At 38.6% G+C, this 23,940-nt stretch overlaps 2 protein-coding genes across 2 annotated transcripts; both read left to right on the forward strand.

Annotated features, from left to right (window-relative positions):
- Positions 1-5,196: 5,196 nt before the first annotated feature.
- On the forward strand, positions 5,197-16,023 carry pdhb (pyruvate dehydrogenase E1 subunit beta). Its single transcript, XM_059328399.1, has 11 exons — positions 5,197-5,254; positions 5,350-5,409; positions 6,717-6,824; positions 8,441-8,503; positions 8,934-8,969; positions 9,712-9,902; positions 10,984-11,078; positions 12,220-12,330; positions 13,374-13,465; positions 13,602-13,743; positions 15,242-16,023. The coding sequence occupies exons 1-11, from the start codon at positions 5,219-5,221 to the stop codon at positions 15,385-15,387; spliced, it is 1,080 nt and encodes a 359-aa protein (XP_059184382.1). The 5' UTR covers positions 5,197-5,218; the 3' UTR covers positions 15,388-16,023.
- Positions 16,024-18,355: 2,332 nt separating this feature from the next.
- Positions 18,356-21,325, forward strand: LOC131963979 (nuclear factor 7, ovary-like). The gene is made up of 2 exons (XM_059328396.1): positions 18,356-20,206; positions 20,786-21,325. The coding sequence occupies exons 1-2, from the start codon at positions 18,830-18,832 to the stop codon at positions 20,825-20,827; spliced, it is 1,419 nt and encodes a 472-aa protein (XP_059184379.1). The 5' UTR covers positions 18,356-18,829; the 3' UTR covers positions 20,828-21,325.
- Positions 21,326-23,940: the final 2,615 nt, after the last annotated feature.

Here is a 23,940-nt window from a genome sequence, read left to right on the forward strand (position 1 = left end):
AAATAGAATTTTTTCTAACTGAATTTGAATTGTGAGAACTGAATGTTTCAGTTCCAAACTAATAAATTCTATTTCAAATTACAATTCAGATTCAGTTTTTCAATGCAATGATTCAAACTGAACAATACAAATTAAAATTATGTGATTCAAATTCAGTTTTTTAATGCAATTATTCAAGTTAAGCAATTCAAATTCAAATAACATAAATAACTCAGATTCAGTTTCTGGTGGCTCATATTTCAGCCCGTAGAAGAGGCAAATAAAACATTTGCTTCAGGTGTTGGAGCAAATTAGCATTTTTTGCATCATGTGACCGTTCCCTGATGAAATGTAAACAATCACAATATTAATCGTCTTCAGACAGGAGGATTAAAATCACAAAACTGCAGAAATTCAGAACACAAAATGTACCGTTGCCGCCCTCCTCGACAGTGAAACTGTTGCTGTCAAACTGCAACTTTGGCTGCTAAACGAGGCAGAAAGATAAAGTTCCCTTGTGGCTCTGATTGTATTTTGGGTCTGAAATTAATCTGAAATACATTTTTTCTCCACCAAAATCATCACCAATATGTCCGATTCTTTTTAAATAACTCTGCTTCTTTGCACCACAATCAGTTCTTTATTATTATTCCATTTATGTGACCTAAACCTGCGTCTTTTGGCCCATTAAAGGACTACTTCACTTTTTTAAAATTACTATTTTTATGTCATTTCTTACACTCTGTTACCTTTAATTCTTGAAGAAAGCTTTTCTGTTTCCTCCACTGTGAGACAAGAACCCCAAAACAGAGAAATTCCTAATAAAAATAAAATCAATTACTTTGATCAACAACAAAACTATATTAAAAATGTACCTTTTATAAAGCCTCAAACAACTCGTGCACTACATTATAATCCAAGTATCATCTCTCCAGTCAGGTTTGTGCAAAACTTTACTATTTAAAACACTTAATACACTGTAATATGCATGCTGTGATGCAGATATTTTCATATAATTTTGCTGTTTTTAAAGGTGGAATTTTCTTTGCTTTTTCTGTTTTTGGTTCGTATGTTCACAGTGGAGAGAAACTAAGTATTCTATTGAATATTTAAGGTAACAGAGGGTGAGTTATTGATCTATAAATGGTCATTTTAGGGGAGAAGTCCTCCATTAACTTGAAATCACAGATGTGACATCACTACCATCATGTTTTTAGATTTCCTTCCTAACAGTCGTAGGTTTCTCTGAAAATCAACTTGCGAGCACTTTAAACTTGCTACAGAGAGAAAATCCATCACATTCAGTAACTTTATTACCTTATTGTCATCTGGTCATTTAAAGTTTTTCTTGCACTAAACAGTCGTCAGACTAGAAATCAATCATAGAGACCAGAAACTTTAAATAATGCAACAAATTACCGACTTCCAATTTAGCTTTTCACTCCATATATCTCATTTATCTATATTTCTCATTCTGGTTCTTTTGGATTTACGTTTCTGATCACATAAGGACGTTTTCAGCAGCAAAATGATTAGACCACCTTGTTTTCTTCAGTTTCTTGTTCATTTTAATATCTGGTTCAACTAAAGGTTCATTTGTTTGGACAAATATAATAATAACAACAAAAGTATCTGGTAAGAGTTTAATTTAAGAGCTGATATCTAGACATTTAACATGGTTTTATTGATGATGATTTTGGTTATTATCAATACAATCGGTTGAAGGTGTTCCTCAGGGCTCAGTCTTAGGTCCTCTCTCAGTTGATATCGAGCCATTTTCCATGGTTTTCTTGTTAATAACCAAAATAATTATCAGTAAAACCATGGAAAATGTCTAGATATCAGCTCTTAAATTAAACTCTTATCAGATATTTTTGTTATCATTATATTTGTCCAAACAAATGAACCTTTAGTTGAACCAGACATTCAAACTAAAACAAGAAATTGAAGAAAACGATGGTCTAATCTTTTTTTCATGACTGTAGTCTTTTCTCAAATGACCAGAACACACTTTAAACTTCTATATGTCTTAAGTTGTAGAAATCTGATGTTGTAAAACTGTGTTCAGGACTTTAATCATGTCATATTTATCATTATTAAAAACAGAAAAAGCCTACAGACTAGAAGCAAAGTGACAAAATAAAACCAGTTTGACGTCTCTCCGACCCGCCAGACGTTCAAGTAATCGAAACAAACTGGACTTGAAAAATTCAGAATTGGCAACAGTTCATTCATTTATCAGATAAGATGTTGGAGTGTCTATTAATGCATCACAAATTAATTCTTTTAAGCTATAAATGGATCTTTCTGCAGCAAGTTTGACTCTCAGAAATCAGCTTCAGGAAGGAAAGAAGGAAACCAGTTGTGTCTAAAACCCGTTTACCCTCCACAGAGCTCAGTTTACCTTCGTTTGGTCCATCGAGGGTTAATTTCAGACCCTTGTTGCGTAGATTTCTTATTATTATTTTTAAGTGTTTTGCATCTGTTTTTAATTCTGTTGTATTTTAATGTTTGTTGTCGTCACAGAGCTGAGATTATATTATTTTATTGTGCCATTTGGATGCTTGTGCCTATGGAAATATGAATGTGTTGGGTTTTTTTTTGTTGAACTATTGTTTGTGACAAATTCATACATACTAAGTCATCTGTATGTTTACAGTTCTGTCAGAGGATATTAACACTTCAGCACACAAAGTTATTAAGAGGTTAATTATTATAATTATTTATGGTCTGGACCAGTTATAGAAATGCCCCTAAATAAGCAATTAGTGATTTGAATGAATTACTTTTTATTATAGTTTTGTCTATAAAATGTCAGAAAATAGAGGAATTTAAAATCACAGTTTCCCAAAACCCAAAGTGACATCTTCAGATGTCTTGTTTCCTTCATCCAACAGTCCAAATATATTAAATTTACAGTGATATACAGTCATGGAAACAATTTTTAGACCTTGTTTTCTTCAGCTTCTTGTTTATTTTAATGTCTGGTTCAACTAAAGGTTCATTTGTTTGGACAAATATAATGAAAACAACAAAAATAGCTGATCAGAGTTTAATTTAAGAGCTGATATCTAGACATTTAACATGGTTTTATTCATAATACGTTTATTATCTATAAACAAAATTGGTTGAAGGTGTTCCTCAGGGCTCAGTCTTAGGTCCTCTCTCAGCTGATATCTAGACATTTTCCATGGTTTTTCTTGATAATAACCAAAATCTTTATCAATAAAACCATGTTAAATGTCTAGATATCAACTCTTAAATTAAACTCTTATCAGCTATTTTTGTTGTTATCATTATATTTGTCCAAACAAATGAACCTTTAGTTGTACCAGACATCAAAATGGAAAAGAAACTGAAGAAAACAATAGTCTAATAATTTTTTCCATGACTGTATAACAACTTAATAGTGATTTTGAGGTTCTCATAGGTCTGATTTATTGCTATTAAATGGGGGCAGATTTCCAATTAACCTAACCGTCTTAATTTAATGGATAAATATGAATAAATGTTATGCATCTTTTCCTTTTACTCTACACATTAAACACTGTGTGCTGAAGTGTTTGTCTGACTGAGCTGCTGTTCTACGATTCATGTTTTTAGCACTCGGAGCATTTTAAGTCAACGCTCGATGCTGAAACTGTTTTTATTCTTCAGTGCAATCCGGTCCAATGTGATGGTTAATAATCATTAAATTGTATCAGTATGTTTCTCTGCAGCACTTTACCCAACGAGGGGTGGAAGACGAGTCCAGAGGTGTGTTTTATGTTTGTGAAAGACAATTAAAGTGAAAAGTTCCAGTCGAGATTACAAGTCAAACTGGTTCAAATAAAACCACTCTTTAATGTCCAGGTCGCCACACGTTAGATGCATCAAATGTTTTATCTCAATGTCGCCTTTAAATAAAAATAATGCAGTTATTAAAACATCTCTCTCCTCATCATCTATATTCAAATAAAACAAATCTACAAGCCTGCTGTCATGGAATGAAACTGTACCAACCCCAATGAACATTTGATTAAAAAAAGGTTCAGGAAAATCAGGAGTAAGTCGTGTTTATTGGCAGTGTTGTCGTGTTTCTGAATGTTTTATTTGTGTAAAAAAAAAAATGCTTGTATATAAAACTCCTCTTAATGAGTGTTTTGCAGTTACAGGAATGATATATCAGGTCTGTCTGATTTTAATGTGATTTAATGATTTTATTTTTCATTCTGCAATGCGAGAAAAAAGTCAAAATGTCGAGAATAAGGTCGTTTTTTTGTGTTCGGTAAGTTGGAAAGGTATTAAAATGAATCGTTCCTGTGTCAATAAGTCTAGACATGTCACAATAACACGTTTTTTAGACGATATATATTTTCCCAGAAACTATCAAGATAAACGATAGTATCGTTGAATCAATGTTTTTTCATTTTTTTTAAACAATATTAGGAACAATTCCGTCATTAAGATTATGTCCCTCTCAATCCAGCTCTCTTTATATACACTTTTGTTTTTAATAGTAATTTGACCATTGTTCTAAAGTAATTCCTTGTGTGGAGAAAAGTTGTGAACATCATTTCCCAGAGAGTAAAGCCTGCTGATAATACTTTGAGTTTCAGTGGCAATGTAGAGACTTTGAAGTTGCATCTCATTGGAAATCTTAAACCTCCTAATTTTTTTAATAAATTGTGTGGAATAAAATTCCATAGTGACTCTGGTAGTTCCAAACATTTTTTTAAGCCATTTAACTTTAAAGGTAGAATTAAAGTGAAAAAAAAAACTCCTGTTCTCTCTAAACTAAGAATTCCTATCTTAAGATGGTGGTGTCTGTTTTTCCAGACAAAATTGATAAACAATTTATTGATTTCTTTACAGAGTGCATCATTAAGAAAAAGTGACATAGCCGGATAAACAAACCTTGACACACCTTCAGCTTCTGATAGTAACACTCTTCCAAAAATAGAGAGGTCTCTCTGCAGCCACATACTAAAAAATTTACTTAATTATAATCATAGACTGTATAAAATAATTATAATAAGGCTATAATTAATTTAACATACATAATGACGTCACAGCGTGTCCTTGGATTTTTATTTTTTCCTCTCTTGACGTTTGTCCCGCCTCCCTCCCGGCTGAACCGCTCTGATTGGCTCTCTGTCATGACAACATCCGTTCCACATGTAAACCGCGGCTCTGATTGGCTGAAGCTTCCTGACCTCCACCAGAGGTCCCGCCCTCCCCGGCAGAGGACAGGTCGAACATGGCGTCAGTGAGCTGCATCCTCCGCTCAGGAAAGGTACCGGGGTTATTGGACATTATTCCTCTTTTATACTCATTATAAGTCTTTTAATGGTGTGTTTTAGTAATGTCGTGTCTTTGTGTCTCCTCCAGAATGCCGTGGCGGCTCTGTCGCGGCGGGCCTTTCACCAGAGCTCTCCCGCCGCCGTGCAGGTCAGTGTTAGCAGCTAACAGGCTAACTGATGCTAACAGCCCGGTGTTACAGTTTGACTGGTGACCGGTTTATCTGGTGACAGGAAGGGCAGCAGTTAGAACAAATAAAATACAATACGTGGCTGTTGTATTTATGATGAAGTTAAATGTTACCTCTGGAGTCTTGTTAAGAAGTTTAAGGTGTGAAAGTGTTTTAAACCACAGACGCTTTGGGCTGAAAGTCACCAGTTAAAATGGTCACCAGTTAAACCATTACACCGGCAGGTTTTAGTTCAGTTGTGTTCCAAAGAGAAAACACAGCTGACTGTTCTGTCCTACAGAGTATAACTGCAGTATAACGACATTTTTGGTCAGAATTGAGTTATAACTAAAAATCTAACTCCTTGATGTCTGTTTTATCTTGTGACAAAGTTTTAGATTAAAATTTTGGTTTATTTCAGAGAAATATTGATATATAAAAATAAAAAAAATCCAACTAAAAACCAAGCAGTAATTACACTTACTTGCAGTAATTACAAACTCTCACTTTGGATATATACTCATTTAAACATAAAAATAATAGAAATTATAAGTTTATTTGAAAGGGAAATTATTATGCTGTCACATCATGTCAAACCGGTTTTATTAATCAACGTTTGGGGGAAAACAATGTACTGTTAAACTGCCAGATGGGAGCTGTTTAGTGTCTGTGGGGGGTTGAAAGAAAATAGAAAACATTCACACCAGAAACATAAAGATTTAAGTGTCCACTTAATCCATAATCTCTGTAAGTACCCCTTTTTCTCATTGAAGTTAAAAATAAGAAAATAAGTTAAATAACAAATAAATACACAAAATGCCTGAATATGTAATCAATAAAATGTCATTATATCCATGTAATATATATATATATATATATATCGGGTTGATTGAGGCAAAAAAAGAAAACATCAACGCCAGAAAAATAGTTATTTAACCGTCCACTTACTGCATTAATTATGTATGTATTTGTGTCTTTTTCTCATTGAAATAAAAAAAAGACAAGAAAAATCTTCTATTAAATAAATAGATAAAATAATGAATACATTTATAAAATCTAAAGTATACCCATCAAAATTATTTTATATATATATTAGTAATTTAACGTTACATTGATCTGTATTTATTCATTTATTCAAGGATCCAGTATTATTGACGCCAAGTTAAAATATTTTCTTTTTCATTTTATTCTTAGTCTGTGTGACCCAGACATGATGATAAACTCCTCTGGGGGACAGTAGTGAGTCTACTGTGCTGTTTTTTAATATGTATATTAATTTATTTCCCAGGTGATGGTCCGTGATGCTCTGAACCAGGCGATGGACGAGGAGCTGGAGAGGGACGAGAGGGTCTTCCTGCTGGGGGAGGAGGTGGCTCAGTACGACGGAGCCTACAAGGTCAGAGAAACTCACTGAGACACAGAGGAGGAACTGGTTATTATATAACTATAACTTATAACTATTTATTCTAAAATATGAACAAGTCTGTGATGAGATGTCATGAAGCCAGTCTGAGTCCTGTCTGTGAAGATTATAAGGACATTCTTTATTAAACTAAATATATTTCACTTTTATATGAATGAACAATATAGCCATAATGAGGCACAATTCATTGTTTTGTGTTAAAATAATATTTTCTAGATTTTTAAACATATTTTTGATTCATAAATTAATTACTGTAATGTGTCCAGATAAAAAATGTGTCATGGTTCCCCCACACTTATATACAATAAATATTTAATAAACTTTATAAAAATAAATATACATTTGTTTCAAAATGTATAATTTAACAGAATATAATCTAACAAAATGGTTTTTAACAATGTATAAAGAACAAAATCTGAATGAAAATTGATGAGAAAAAAATGGTGAAATGTTACAGTAATGATAGAATGGTTAGCATTAAAATATGTGTATATTTATTAAAATACACATTAAAATATGTGTATATTCTAATAAAATAGATTTTGGTGATACCAGCTACCCTTGAGTATATTTAAGTGCTTGCCAAAGAAAAAAAAAACTTTTGTTGTTTTTTTATTTAAAAATCTTTCAGGGTAATGAATTTTGTTGCTCACAGTGTCTCTAAAAATGTCAGAAAATACATGAAAATGTTTGAAATAGATTATAAATGAAGGTTGAAATGAAACAGTGAATTTAGATTATATATGTTATAAAGGGTCAAAGAAAATATGTATGAATCAGAATCAGCCAGATGTGGGTCTTTAGAGAATTTCTGGTCATATTTCTTGTTGTTGTGATCTTTTTCAGTTCCTCCTTCTTCTGACCTATTTCTGTCAGAGGTAAAGAGCAAGAATAAGATCTGAGCATTCAGAGGATGAGCAGCTTTCCTACCTTTATTTTTATTTATTAACAATAAGAGGGTTTCTCAGCAGTTTGTAGAACAGAAGTCTCGTCATCCAATCACTGAAAATACAGAAATCTACAAAATGACCAAAGTTTTTAACCCAAATCTCAGCATGGATTCTTCTCTGTTGTTCCAAAGCTCTTTATATATATTAATGTAATATTCTGGAGGGTTTTTATCACCATTTTTATCCATTCTACATATGAATAAAATTGCAATATTGAGCACCAAATGTGTGAAACAAATGGAATCGACCCAAAAAGTTGAACCTGGACTAGACTTTAGAAAGTCATATTTATTAAATATTTTTGACCAGAACAACTTGACTCACAGTGCTGAGCTTCATCTCAGATTAATCTTCAGCTTCACAGCTTTCACATGATGTTCATCACTTCTATGAGTCATTTATTGTTGACCTGCTATCTCCCCCTAAACACCCACTGACCACAACCACCAGAAGATCTTTGGACAGTAACAGGTTAATATGTGCTAATGGAGCACTGAGATGCTGTTTGTGAAGCAGCCAGTTAAGGGAACGTTTCTTTGAAGAGTACACTGTTGTTGTTAAATTGTTTGTGCAGGTTAAACGGCTGCAGGAGGCGCTCCGTCCTTTTGTTAGCTCACCTCTGTGTGTTTGTGTGTTTAGGTGAGCAGAGGTCTGTGGAAGAAGTACGGAGACAAACGCATCATCGACACTCCCATCACAGAGGTCAGACTCATGTTCTCATTGATCATGTAACTAAATCAGCTCTTGGAGAGTTTTCATCAGTGTCAAAACATCTTTATCACTCAGTGGTTACAGAAAGTAAAACATGTCTGCATGATGGAATATATGACTGCCCAATTACAGCTAAAAGTACCTGTTTTTATGAGAAGGTGGGCCCCAGTTACAGACTATATCGCTTAAGACTCTTATTATCTAAATTTCCCTTTTTATTTTGTTTTTATTTTTTGGAATACAGAACCACATAAAATATGTGTAATAGCCTTTACAGTGCCATTTGTGTGACAGATGAGACCCAATCTCAAGATGTTTTGATTTGTTTTCCTTTGTGATGTTAATTGCCTGTAATTGTGCATAAAGGCAATAAAGTTAAAAAAATAAAAAAAACCTCTCTCTCTCTCTCTCTCTGGTGCAGATGGGCTTTGCCGGCATTGCAGTTGGAGCCGCCATGGTGAGTTTATTTTAATTCCTATCCAGATCATAGACTGTATAAATAATGGACGGAGTCACCGTGACGTCACCCGTTGGTTTGTGGCACAAAAAGCGGTAAACATCCTAGTAAAGTATATAACTTTATTGTCACGTTGCCATGGATACGCATTGTTCTGCTTCTCTCCTGATGACGGCTCGCCTTGTTAGTGACCTGTCAATCAAAGGTAGCCCCGCCCCAAATCATACGATTCTTTACCTTCTATTTTCTTCTAAACGGGGCCATTATTAGAACTATTGACATCAAATTGTCTTGAAGAAGATTTTTTACTAGTGATTGAGACCATAGTGTTGTCCTGAAAAACATTTCTGAGATAATAAATCAAGTGAGAAGTTTTCTCATTTTGGAATGAAATGAATGGACCCAAATGCTTCTGCAGCCGGCCTCAGTGCCCCCTGATGGAGTCTTTGGTAACATGCAGCTTCCTGGTTTGCCTCCCTGTTCAGAGCCGGAGGTTTCCGCCTGTTCTAGACACGCATGAATCCCTCGTATTATAACATATTTGTGTATTTGTATTATTTGGAGCTTTACTTTCACTTTGATTAGGGGTTAAATGTTAAACAGAATCAGGGCCTTTACAATAAAGTTGAGCTTATTACTGTCATCACCACAGATTTATATTTGTAAGGTGAATCCCGTGTTATTTTATAAACATGACTTTCCCCCAGCAGCTCTCACTAACATGAAACCTTTCTCCCTGCAGGCCGGTCTGAGACCCATCTGTGAGTTCATGACCTTTAACTTCTCCATGCAAGCCATCGACCAGGTCATCAACTCTGCAGCAAAGACTTACTACATGTCAGCCGGTCTGCAGTCGGTGCCCATCGTCTTCAGAGGACCCAACGGAGCGTCAGCAGGCGTCGCCGCTCAGCACTCACAGTGCTTCGCTGCATGGTGCGTTCACTGACACCTGACACTGTCATGTAACTGCAACTTAAGAAAACACCTGCAAATACAGACAATACAACACAAGAGCAGCATTTAGAAAACGCTACAAAGACCACAACACAACAGAAGTGTTTCCAGAGGACACTTAAAAGTGATGCACACGTCTAGCCGGCAACCGATAGCATGCTAACGTTAGCGGCCGATCGATATCGTGCTAACGTTAGCGGCCGATCGATAGCGTGCTAACGTTAGCGGCCGATCATAGCATGCTAACGTTAGCGGCCGATCATAGCATGCTAACATTAGCGGCCAATCGATAGTGTGCTAACGTTAGCTGCCGATCATAGCATGCTAACGTTAGAGGCCGATCATAGCATGCTAACATTAGCGGCCGATCGATAGCGTGCTAGCGTTAGCAGGCTAGCAAGACCAAGACCAACTTGGTGCCGTTTGAGAGAGACCAACCTAAACGTGAATCATTCATTTATTTGATTGTTTAACTGCAGTGTGATCGATACGGGCTAGTGGGCTAACGCTATGTATCACATTGTAACATGAAAATATAATTTTCATGAAATAATGTGATAATTTCACGTTATATCGTTATAAAGTGAAATTATCATTATCTTGAATCTTGTGTCCAGGCGTGTGCGTCACTTTTTAAGTGTCCTCTGGAAACACTTCTGTTGTGTTGTGGTCTTTGTTTTCTAAATGCTGCTCTTGTTGTCAGATTGATGAAGATGTTTTCTCAGTTTGTTGTGTTTTGTGTATTTACGTGTGTTTTCTTCAGTTGCAGCTCTGTGAGCCCTCAGGGCCACCGTAGTTAATAGTGTTTGCAACATACTTGACAACCTGGATTTTATTCTTGTAGTTTTGTCCATAATTTTGTCAGTTATAATTCATTATACTCACTAAGTTAAGAACTGGTATGTGGGCAACAAAAGAATGTAAGGAGTCACGACATCAAATACACAAAACAGTGAAAATAAGTTCTCAAGTAAAATGTTTTCAGTCCGTTTTAAGGTGTTAATAGTAGTTGGAGTTAGAGACGGTCTGACAGCAGTGTGTTTGTTGTTATCTGCTGCAGGTACGCTCACTGTCCCGGTCTGAAGGTGGTCAGTCCCTGGAACTCAGAAGATGCCAAAGGTCTCCTGAAGGCAGCCATCAGAGACGACAACCCTGGTGAGGCTCCATAGAGAGAATATGATGATAGGAAGTTGGTGGTTTAAAGTGCTTGAGAACAACAAAGATATCAGTCTGGATTTAAAAACTGTCATGGTCGGCCTTCAATTATGTTCTGTATTTTATAGTTAATTTCAGCAACAACAAGTTAATTCACATTAGCGTCTTCATTGTATCACAGCTGCTGGCGATCTGAAGCCATATTTTGTCCTTTATTTGGTTGTTGAGGTGTTTGTTGGACAATATTGAATCTGGGAGACTAAATTGACGAAACACACAAACAAAATGACAAAATCTGCTGTAATATAGGTCTCTCCGGCTATTTTTTCCTCTAAATTAATGTTCCACAGCGATATACAAGCATTAGAAGAACCCACAAAATATTTTTATAAGCTTCTATGCAAATTATAAGAAAAAAAACCCGTAATGTCAGGGTTGGTACGGCTGCTTGAAATCCTTGAAAATGTTTGAATTTAAATGTTGTATTTTCAAGGATTTTGGATAAAGGGCTTGTAAATGCTTGAAATTATTCCTGTATTTCTCTTCAATCTGACTATATCCCTCTATAGACTATAGATAATCACATGTTAATGTAAAAAATAATGAGTAGCTGAAATGAAGAGCATTCCTCCTAAAAGTGTAACACCATCTCTGTTGGTTTGGTTCAGTGAAATCTCCCCTTTTAGTATGTAAGAACTCATCTAAAACATGACACTTACAACAGGTGGAAGATACTGGAAAAGATGGAAAATTTACCTAGAAAGTCCTTGAAAAATGCTTGAATTTGACCACTGCTGAAGTGTACCAACCCTGATATGTGAAACACATGAATTAATGTTCCACAGCGATATACAAGCATTAAAACAAACCACAAAATCAGTTTTTATACATTTCCATTGTAATTATTAGGAAAAAAACCCATGCTTAATGTGAAACAGCTTTAAAACTGAAGTATCTTGGAGAGACAGATGCATTTATGCCTCTTCAACATCTGACCAGAACGCATCTCAAACACATCCTGATGTTTGAGCATTAACTCTTTAGATTAGATCTCCACTGAAATGTCCAAGACGTATGAAACTCTAAATGTGGCTCACTGATATCACAGAACTCTGCCTCAATGTGTGTGTGTTTGTTTCAGTGGTGTTCCTGGAGAACGAGCTGATGTACGGCGTTCCCTTTGAGATGTCAGAGGAGGCCCAGTCCAAAGACTTCACCATTCCCATCGGCAAGGCCAAGATCGAGAGACAAGGTGAGACTCAACATGGAAACCTGACTGTGATGAGAAAACTTCAGGAAGCTTCACACACACACACACAACAGAAAGGTTTCAGCATGTAGAACAGTTTAATGAGGACGTCTTTTTAATACTATTACCATTTTCTCTTCTTGAATCTGTGGGAATTAAGGCTGGAAAGTCCTTTTAAAAGTCCTTGAATTTGATGATCGATTAATGGTTGTTAAAAATTTGGTCAATTAACGGAATTTTCTCAATCTGACCGAATAAAGAAACAAAACGTATAATATTTTTCGGCGTCCCCTGTAATCCAACAGAGTATCCCTTGTTTGTGTTGAAGAGCCCGAGACTTTTGAAGCGTGAAAATAAACAAAAAAACCAACGGATGGAAGCGTCCATAAGAGCATGGTTGTGTTGCTAGGCAACAAGGAATTCACATATCACCATAGCAGCACATCCAGCCTCAAGTAGCACCTCAATGCTAAACATATAGCAGCTAGCGGCTAGTGTGCTAGCTAGCGTGGATTGTGTTTTACTTCAAAAACCAAAGTATTCTAGTTTACAGAAGGTCTTCCTACCTATAGGCTACCTGGATTTATCAAATGTACTATATTTATAAATATGATATTGCTACACTTAATGGCAAAAATGTCACTGGTCTGTTGGACTTGAACCAAAATAAACAATATTTTTGTTGCTTAAGCTTATGTATTCAGTCATTATTCAATGGTATACTAAACATCCATGTGAAAAAAATGACTGTTCTCAGGTCAAATATTTATATGCGATTAAAATGCGATTAATTGATTACAAAGCCTCTAATTAATTAGATTAATTTTTTTAATCGAGTCCCGGCCCTCGAGTTTTTATTTTTATTTTGCCCAAGTATGTAACGATCATTCAATTAATTGATCATTAACATTATGGAGTTGGCAGGTTTCTTCCAGACGTCCATCCCTAGTAGGAACCCTGGTAGTCACCTGGACGTCACATCTTTCTGTCTTCTCAACTTCTCTTCTTCTTCTTCTTCTTCTTCTTGTCTTGTCTTTGTGTTTCAGGGACTCACGTGACTCTGGTGAGTCACTCTCGGTACGTGGGTCACTGCCTCGACGCTGCTGCCGTCCTCGCCAAGGAGGGAATCGAGTGTGAGGTAGAGGAGGAAACACACCTGTTATAATCTGACACAGAGTCTCAGCTGCCTGTTGATTACTGTCTGCCTGTCTGTCTGTCTGTCTGTCTGTCTGTCTGTCTCTCTCTGCCTGTCTGTGTGTGTGTCTGTGTGTCAGGTGATCAACCTGCGTACCATCCGTCCTATGGATGTGGAGAGCATTGAGACCAGCGTGATGAAGACCAACCACCTGGTGACGGTGGAGGGCGGCTGGCCTCAGTTCGGGGTCGGAGCTGAAATCTGCGCCAGGATCATGGAAGGTAACAGCTGACTCACTGAGTTACTATTCAGAAGAACCGCAAGTTGGCCGGCAGAATGAAGTATAATGATATCATATGAAACTAGAAGATCTAATACAAGGAAATCTATAAAGGAATCTATAGAGAGAGTGTTTATTGACAATAAGAGGGTTTGTAGAACCTGATAATGTAATAAATTCCCGATAATGTAATAAAAATCTGCACTTAAGTCCATTGAAAATGTAATAAAACCTGATAATGTAATAACTTCCCAATAATGTAATACACTTTTTACCAATAATGTAATAAAGTATAACATTAATGGAGGTTATTACATTATCAGGTTAGCCTTCATTTCCTAAGTCCTGATAATGTAATAATTCCCCAATATTGTAATAATTTAACAGCAGACCACCCGTTACTTGGGTTCAAGTGGTGATACTGTGTATCAACTCTAGCTCCAGAGCTCTAGCGCCACCAACAGGTCAAAGGTGAATTTTTATTCACTTTTGACCCGTTCATCCGTTTTTCACCAACGAGGTATCCATGACAACCGAATGATTCAACAGCTTCTTGACATCTAAAGGTGCTTGGTGTTATACTTTATTACATTATTGGTAAAAAGTGTATTACATTATTGGGAAATGCACTTTATTACATTATCAGGAAGTTATTACATTATCAGGTTTTATTACATTTTCAATGGACTCAAGTGCAGATTTTTATTACATTATTGGGAATTTGTTACATTATCAGGTTCTACGGGGTTTCTCAGCAGTTTGTAGAACAGAAGTCTCGTCATCCAATCGCTGATAATACAGAAATCTCCAAAATGATCAAAGTTTTTGAAGCCAAATCTCAGCATGGGTTCTTCTCTGTTGTTCCAAAGGTCTTTATATATTGATGTTATATTCTGGAGGGTTTTTATGACCATTTTTATCCATTCTACATATGAATAAAATTGCATTATAGAGCATGAAATGTGTGTAACAAATGGTATCAACCCAAAATTGCTGCAACAACTTGTGGGACCCAGCTGAACCTGGACTGGACTTTAGAAAGCGTCCCCTAATGTTATTAACCCTTTATTCACCATAATAGGCTTCAAATAATAAATAATTCATTCATTAAGTCATTTTAATTAGATATTTTTGACCAGAACAACTTGACTCATGACCTCTTCTATGTGACGTTTATTGTTGACCTGCTATCTCTCCCTAAACACCCACTGACCACAACCACCAAAAAGCTATTTGAACACTAACAGGTTGAAGACTCGGAGTCCCTTTTTGTCATAAATGCCTGAATTGCCCATTTCTGATACCAAACTTTAACTATGTACAACATAAAGCAAATTCAGATTTCAACTTCTGGCTGGAGAGTGTTTAATTTCAATAACTTTATCCAGGCAATAAATGACGAGAAACTGTGGTTTCCAGTGATTTTATAGCCGCTAAGGGTTGGTTTGGATTTCAGGGCATAAACTAACATAAAAGATCAACCTCCTGTGTGTTTTCAGGTCCTGCCTTCAACTACCTGGACGCTCCGGCCACCAGGGTGACGGGCGTGGACATCCCCATGCCGTACGCCAAGATCCTGGAGGACAACAGCGTCCCGCAGATCAAAGACATCATCTTCTCCGTCAAGAAGACCCTCAACGTCTGAAACCAAACCCACCTGAATCCCCTTTGTCTCGGTGGAAACACTATCTGGTAAAACATTTGAACCATGTGTAAATACAGACAAACAAGTCCTTTAAAAAAACGCTCCAGATTTTAATGTTTTCTCCAGATGTTGGTCAATGAAACGCACAGCTGTCTATCTGCACCCGGAGCGGCCACAGACACACAGGGTCCGCTAGTCGGTTCTAAACTTTACCGAACTCTGTGTGTGGCTTCGACTGCTCTTGTCACTTCCTCCCCTTCAAAATAAAAGTTGCTCTATCCTTAAGGTTTTTCTGTGGAAGTTTGGAACGACAAAACTGCCGAATTTGTTCCCGCATCAAATTTAGTTTGCAGACTGATTCAAACCTAATATCTGCTCTATCTGAGTAGTTTTGTTGTTAATAAACTCCCACATATTTCTAACCACCAAAACATAATATAATAAAAGTTTATTAATGTAATTCCTCGCTCTGACTCGGGTTGGTCTCTCTCTGAGCCAGCAGGGAATCAGAGTGAAGCAGCCTGAGTGCTGGAGGTGGATTGTGGTCAGGAATATTTATTGTAGCTGCAGCAGCTCTGTGGATGGTTTTGTTGCTGTAAGTGACTCTGTTACAGAAATAAAAACCTTTCAGTCCTTCATGCTGCTTCTTTATTTCACACCACTGTGCTGACTTTGTGTCTTTTCTCTTAATAATCCAGAAGTCCATATACTGTCACAAAGTCTAACTGCAGTAACTACATTTTTGGTCAAAATTGAGTTATAACAAAAAATGAACTCCTTGATGTCTGTTTTATCTTGTGACAAAGTTTTAGATTTCAATTTTGCTTTATTTCAGAGAAATAATGACATAAAAACTACAAAATCCAACTCAAAACCAAGCAGAAATTACACTTACCACAGTCTGCTTTGGATATATATACTAATTTAAACATAAAAATAATAGAAACTATAAGTTTATCTGAAAGGGAAATTATTATCTAGATAGTGATGAAGTAAAAAAGGGAGATAAAATTATTATAAAGTAATCTTATATTTTAGTCTTAATATAAGTCTAAAATATGCAAATCTTTGAAAAGAGTTGTTAAAACACTTCTAAAAACACAAAAAAAAACGAAATTTGCGTATGTAATTACGGTTCTATGAATCCTGGATGTCCATAAGCACTGAATGACCTCGTCTTGCGCATGTACAGGTCGAGTTATAGCAACAAAGTCACCTGTGACCCCCTGATGACCCCGGATAGGTTATATCTTCCACTGTCATCAGAGGATCTGTTCCTGCAGAATCTCATAAGCACTGGATGACCCATACCAAAAGTAAGGTGAGTAGGTGGGATTCCTCGTGACCTTTAGGAACCTGTTGAGTCCCCTCAGATCGAGGATGGGGCGAAGCCCACCATCCTTCTTACCCACAAGAAAGTACGTCGAGTAGTACCCCCGGGCTGTGACGGGGTCTACCAGCTCGATTGCACCCTTGACTAAAAGAGCAGACAGCTCCTGGTGTAGGTCCAGGGCTCTGACCGGGTCGCTCAGGATGGTCATTTTGACCCGGCCAATGGATGGGGGCCGGCGTCAAAACTGCGGTTTGTACCCCTGGGTCAGGGTGGGTACCACCCAGGGGTCCGAGATGTAAGCAACCCAATTGCTGAGCTGCTACTGGGAAAAACAGCCGATGGCCGACCCCGGCCCATCAGTTCCTGGCCTCTGGGGCCCTGGGGGGGCGTCGGTTACTCTCCGAAATCCGAGGTTGTCTCGGGGGGCCTGCATTCAGGGACCCGAAAGTCCTGGGCTGTGCGCAGAATGGGCTGTTGCGCTGGACGAGGGGGCATCTGGTGGCCGCCAAGGCGACCCTGAGGCTGAGCGTGGTGTAGTGGGGCAGCTGGTGATCCCCTAGCTCTAGCAGGAGAGGGCGTGCTTCAATGTAACCCAGACAGCTGTTGTCTGGTCTGACTGGCTTGGACGGTCCGCTCCAGCGCCTCCAGAGCGGCCGATCCAAACAACTCCCCTGACTCCACTGGGACACTGTGGAGGGTTTTTTGCAAGCCTCCGAGAGGGGCGACTGGGCCAGCCAGACCTGGCGGCGCGTTTGAGCGTTTGAAGGATGAAATAGAATGCAAAAACACACATAAAAACAAACAAACACATTGAAAAAAAACACAAAATTCTAATTATTCTAACAAAATCAATTTGAGAATGTTTATTCACTGAAAACAAAGGTCAAATAAATCATGATTTCCTCCAGCCTCTAAATCTTTCATTGTTGGTGTTTTTTAAAACAGTTGCTGCCTTTCAACACACATGAAAATAATGAATAAAAATAATCAAAAGTGTATCTCTTTGGCATGAAATATAAGCTTTTTAAAAATCTCTGCATTGTTGAGGTTCTACAGTTACAATAATAATAACAATAAATGTTATTTCTCAGCACTTTAAAACTCAAAGACAGTTTAGAAGATTATTTTGTAATTGATGAGGAGGATCTTGAAGTGGATGCTGCTTTATTGGGAGCCAGTGAAGGTGTTGCAGGATGGTTTAATCTGAGTCATTTACACTTTGACTTGTAAAGAAGTCTCTTATGTCCACTTTCCTTCTTTTAGACATCCTGTCTACATATCACATGGACACCGATTCAAACGTTAATGTAAATGAAACCTCTGATATTACAATCCGTCTTGCTGACGTTACCCAGGCAGAACAAACGGCCAACATGTTAACAACAACTGACAGCAGCAGATTAACAGGAACTCCTGTCTCCTGGGCAACCAGTAGACCGGTGAGCAAGTCCTGGCTCTGTTTACAAACTGATGAGTGACAGCGGGGACGGCCAATCACACAAGAGACGGCAGAGCCAATCGAGGAGCTTGTGGGCGGGTCTAAACTAAGGGAACAGGCCGTTTTCCGCTTGGTCCTAGTGCCTGACGTTTCTCTTTTGGACGGTAAAAACTGCAGGGGACAAAAACAGTCCCCAAAATTACGTCCGTGGTCACAGTAGATAATGTGGCTCATATTTAGTTTATCTCAGTTGTTTTCTAGTGATCTGGACTGAATTGTTTCATCTTATAATAATGTGTCTTTACTTTAACAGGACTTACATGTTGAATGTTGAACACACAGATAAGGGCGTGTGCTGCCTGCTTTCCTCATTCCTCAGGTGTTGACATCAAATGACGTGAGTCATGTGACATTTCTGCACTTTGTTCCTGCCCAGAGTTCAATATTCACCACCGGATCAGACTCAAGGATTCTGCATTAAAAGACCACTGAAAGGAGGACATACTGGGAGCACTGGAATTACTGGACACCACTTCAACTGCTGCTGTTTTCACATTATTAACAGGAAAGTTAGAGGAGCTACGACTCAAAGTAAAGTAAATCTTTCTACTTCCTTGACAGACCAACTCCCTTGTTTGTGTGCTGTGTTTTCAGCTTCACTCAGAGAGAAAATGGCTTCCAGATCAGAGGAGGATCTCACTTGTCCTATTTGTCAGGAGATCTTTAAGAACCCTGTTGTTCTGTCGTGTAGCCACAGCTTCTGTAAAGACTGTTTGCAGGAATGGTGGACAGAGAAACGGATACATGAGTGTCCAGTTTGTAAGAGAAAATCGTCAAAGGATCAACCACCTATTAGTTTGGTGATAAAGAACCTTTGTGAGGCGTTCTTACTGGAGAGAGATCAGAGAGCTTCAGAGCCTCTCTGCAGTCTGCACTCTGAGAAACTTAAACTCTTCTGTCTGGACCATCAGCAGCCAGTTTGTGTCATCTGCAGAGACTCAAAGGTACACAAGAATCACAGATTCAGTCCCATCGATGAAGCTGCACAGGATCACAAAGAGGAGCTCCAGAAATCCCTGAAGCCCTTACAGGAGAAACTGGAGCTCTTTGGACAAGTTAAAGGAACTTGTGATCAAACAGCAGAACACATTAAGGTCCAGGCCCGACACACAGAGAGGCAGATTAAGGAGCAGTTTAAGAAGCTTCACCAGTTTCTACAAGAGGAAGAGGAGGCCAGGATCTCTGCTCTGAGGGAGGAAGAGGAGCAGAAGAGTCAGATGATGAAGGAGAAGATTGATGCTCTGAGCAGAGAGATAGCAGCTCTTTCAGACACAATCAGAGCCACAGAGGAGGAGCTGAGAGCTGAACACGTCTCATTCCTGCAGAACTACAAGGCTGCAGTGGAAAGAGTCCAGCAGCGCCCCCTGCTGGAGGATCCACAGCTGCTCTCAGGAGCTCTGATAGATGTGGCCAAACACCTGGGCAACCTGGCCTTCAACATCTGGAACAAGATGAAGGAGATGGTCTCCTACACTCCTCTGATTCTGGATCCAAACACTGCTGGTCCAGGACTCATCCTGTCTGAAGATCTGACCAGTGTGAGATGTGGAGAGAAACAGAAACTTCCTGACAATCCAGAGAGGTTTAATCACTACGCCGTTGTCCTGAGCTCTGAGGGCTTTAACTCTGGGACTCACAGCTGGGACGTTGAGGTTACATATGATGAACCCTGGGGCATAGGTGTGATGGAGGAGTCTGGCTTGAGAAAGGGTGAAATACCAACTGGATGCTGGGTGATTGGTTTCTGTGATGGAGAACACACAGCAGTCTCCCCACCACTCTTTCATAAACTCCTCTCAGTGAAGAAGAGGCCACAGAGGATCAGAGTTCATCTGGACTTTGACAAAGGAAAACTGTCATTCTTTGATTCTGATACAAACACACACATACACACCTTCACACACACTTTCACTGAGAGACTGTTTCCATTTATTGAGACATTGAATCAAACATCCATGAAGATATTAGCAGAGACGGTCTCTGTCACAGTGGGACAGCACACAGTCCCTTCATCAAGCTCAAGGTGTTGATTTTAGTTTTATCATGTTTTGGCATCACAGTGATACAACACATAGAATTATATGTACAATATATATTTATATATATATATATATATATATATATATATATATATATATATGGGTTTCTGCCACAGGAAAGGTCAACAATCTGTAATATGATTTCTTACAGGTTCTTTGTTGTCTTTTTTTCTTTTTGGGATCATTCTGTGTTGATATGTCACAATTATAGTATAACTACGTACTAATTGTAAACAGTGTGTGCTATACATTAATCTTCATGGTAAACTGTTTCTGCAGTTAGTATACAAGAAATGAACAGCCTTCACTGTTTTATACTAACAGCAAATAACAGCAACAACTACCAACAACACACAACAATCAAATTATGACTTTGGAAATCTACAATCAATCAAACGTAATAACAGTTAAATGTTTTGAATGTGCTGATTTAAGTATATTTTTAACCTTTCACAGTTTCTGTTTCCACTGTAACAATAACAATTATGTTGATACTGAAAAGAAAAAAAATGATGTGATGATAATGAGACAAAGGTGGAAGTTTTATTATGTATGTTCTGTTTTAACTGAGTTACTCTGAGAAAAAGTAAAATGTGAAATGTGTCAATCAGGAACTGATGGGAAGAAAATAAGGAAGAAGACGATGATGATGATTCTGATAATAGGGATACCATTATTAGCATGAATATTATTTTCTTCCTTACATTAAATATTAGCTAATGTTACATGTATATTTAGCCGTTTGATTTAAGGGAATATAATTCATTTTAGAAAATTATATATTTTTAATCTTGTTTTTGGGCAATTGCTACTTTTATTGTTCAGAGTTTTGATTTTATTCTGCACTGTTAGTCAATTTGTAACAGAACTTCATTTTAAACAGTGAAGACTTCAGGTTTATTTTTTAATTCACTGTAAGTTACTCTGTCAGGGAAAAGCAGATGTGTAAACTGTATATAACTGATTACATGTTATCTTCTCTTTGTATTCTGAAACCTACTGGAGATGATTCTTAATTGTTGTTTGGAAATATAAAAACTAATAAAGGTTTGATGATTAGAAATAAAATGGTGTTTGTCAAAACATTTTTTCTGATGAAAATGTGTCCACAGGTTGAGTCAAAACTCAATTATTTGTAGTTAAGTCCAGTTTAAATGTTTGTTGCTAATATGCTGCCACAGAAAATGACAGAGGCAGAGAGTTGTTGTAGTTTTATAAAATTAGTTTTGACCGATTATGTTTAAAGAAAACCCTCTATTTGTCTTTTTGTCAACAAATCCCGTATACAAATCTAAACCAGTTATGAATGCATCTACAAACAAGGATTATCTGAGCAACAAAGCCTGATACATATTCATCTTCTGTGTCATAGAGCTTAATTGTTGTATAAAAACCATTAAAAACACACCAATTTTCACATATAAAACTATATGTCTTCAGTGGGAACAAATACGCTAGAAATTCTAGAAATATAACACCATATGAGTCACAGAAGGTATAATAGATTTACACATATTTAACAATCTACATGTGGAATTTAATTTATGTGGATATTTACATGTCTAATTACAATATGAAAGTAACTGTGATGGGAGAAAGCAGTAAGAATGCTCAGCAACGATCTTAAAGTCCATCTGTGTTTTTACTGTCCTGTATTTTATTGTGAAGGACAGAAGTACGGTCCGGGTGTGTTGATAACGGTGATATTTATTATTACCCAGAAACTCAGCAGCCCCCATTGTTTTATTTGTAATTTATTTCAAAACAGGGACAGCGCACAATAAGACATTAATCTTGTACAACAAGAGAATATGCTGCATTGTGCTAGCAGGTTCTAGCAGATTGCTATTTTCCACCATTAGTCCCTGGGCAGGTTGATGGAACAATACATAGAACATGAGGATAGAAAAAGAAAATGATTAAGTAAAATTACAGAACAAGGCAAAGAGACAATATTGTTTTATTGATTTACAGTGAGGAGATGTTAGTGTCTGATGTGGGTAGGGGGGCCATTCATCCGGCTTTAGACCGGACAGTCCGGCTTTTAAAGGCCCTGCAGGCGCAGCTTTAATCCGGACCATAGACTGTATATGAATAAATAAAAAAATAAAAAGACACTCATTGGTCCTCCTTTTGAGAAAATAAATGTATTTGTTTTAATTACAATATGAAAGTAACTCTGATGAGCTCCTCCAAGAATCGCCACCTTAACGCGGTGGAGGGGTTTGTGTGCTCCAGTGATCCTGGGAGCTGTGTTGTCGGGAGCAGTAGCTCCTGGTAGGGTCTCCCAGGCAAAGTGGTCCCAGGGGAGGGGCCAGACTAAGAGCGATTCAAAGACCCTTATGAAGCGGGACCATAAAAATCGGTGTACTTCGCCCGGCACGGGTAAACCGGGGCCCCCTCCTCGGAGACCAAACTCCTGGAGAGAGGCTGGACTCTCTCCTTTTCCTGAGTTGCCCTGGGTGAGAGGCGCCGGGCGGGTGTGGAGATACTCACAAGCCCCCGGCTGAGCGCCGCTGTGTTGGAGTTCCCCCCGAGGAACAAGAGGGTCGCCTCCTTGCGGCTGCAAGTCGCGAGGAGAAGGTCTCTGACTGTTGTCTGTGCTTATGCACCAAACAGCAGCTCGGAGTACCCGGCCTTCTTGGAGTCTCTGAGTGGCTTCTGGGAGACTTCAACGTGGACTTCACGTGGGTAACAATGATGGTACCTGGAGGGGGGTGATTGGGAGGAACAGCCTGCCCGATCTAAACCCGAGTGGTGTTCTGTTATTGGACTTCTGTTCTAGTCGCGGTTTGTCCATAACGAACATCATGTTCGAAGATAGAGTTGTTCATAAGTGTACTTGGTACCAGAGCACTCTCGGCCAAAGATCGATGATCGATTTCATTATCGTATCGTCAGATCTGCGGCCGCATGTTTTGGACACTCGGGGGAAGAGAGGAGGAGAACTGTCAAGTGATCACCACCTGGTGGTGAGTCGGATCAGGTGACGGGGGAGGCTGCTGGACAGACCTGGCAAACCCAAACGTGTAATGAGGGTGAACTGGGAACGTCTAGCAGAGGCCCCTGTCTGCAGGATCTTTAACTCACACCTTCGGAAGAAATTCTCCAGCATCCCGGGTGAGGTTGGGGACATGGAGTCCGGATGGGCCATGTTCAAAGCCTCAACTGTTGATGAGGCTGGTAGGAGCTGTGGCCTGAAGGCCGTCTGTGCCTGTCGTGGCGGCAACCCAAGAACCCGCTGGTGGATACCAGCGGTGAGGGAGGCCGTCAAGCTGAAGAAGGAGGCCTTTCGGTCTTGGCTGGCCGAGGGGTCTCCAGAAGCAGCGGGCAGGTACCGTTTGGCCAGAAGGGCTGCAGCTGCGGCTGCGGCTGTCGCTGAAGCAAAAACTCAGGTATGGGAGGAATTTGGGGAGGCCATGGAGGAGGACTTTCAGTCGGCCTCAAAGAGGTTCTGGAAAACCGCTGGGCGAATCAGGAAGGGAAAGCATGGCTTGACCCAAGCTGTGTTCAGTGGTGGAGGAGACCCGCTGACCCGACCTGTGGATGTCCTCAGATGGTGAAAAGAGCACTTTGAGGAACTCCTTAATCCAGCCAAAACGTCCTCCGCAGAGGAGGCAGAATCTGAAGACTCAGGGGAAGACTCATCAGTATCCCTGGCAGAGATCGCCGAGGTAGTCAAG

The sequence above is a fragment of the Centropristis striata genome, chromosome 3 (assembly GCF_030273125.1).
Source record: "Centropristis striata isolate RG_2023a ecotype Rhode Island chromosome 3, C.striata_1.0, whole genome shotgun sequence".
Classification (NCBI taxonomy): Eukaryota; Metazoa; Chordata; class Actinopteri; order Perciformes; family Serranidae; genus Centropristis; species Centropristis striata.

Excerpts from the sequence above, each read along its gene's own strand:
- pdhb (XM_059328399.1), top strand. The coding sequence starts at position 5,219 with ATGGCGTCAGTGAGCTGCATCCTCCGCTCAGGAAAG. Across the intron at positions 13,466-13,601 it reads AGGAGGGAATCGAGTGTGAG|GTGATCAACCTGCGTACCAT; the intron begins GTAGAGGAGGAA and ends TCTGTGTGTCAG. Across the intron at positions 13,744-15,241 it reads CTGCGCCAGGATCATGGAAG|GTCCTGCCTTCAACTACCTG; the intron begins GTAACAGCTGAC and ends GTGTGTTTTCAG.
- LOC131963979 (XM_059328396.1), top strand. The coding sequence starts at position 18,830 with ATGGCTTCCAGATCAGAGGAGGATCTCACTTGTCCTATTTGTCAGGAG. Across the intron at positions 20,207-20,785 it reads CAGAGACGGTCTCTGTCACA|ACAAAGGTGGAAGTTTTATT; the intron begins GTGGGACAGCAC and ends GATGATAATGAG.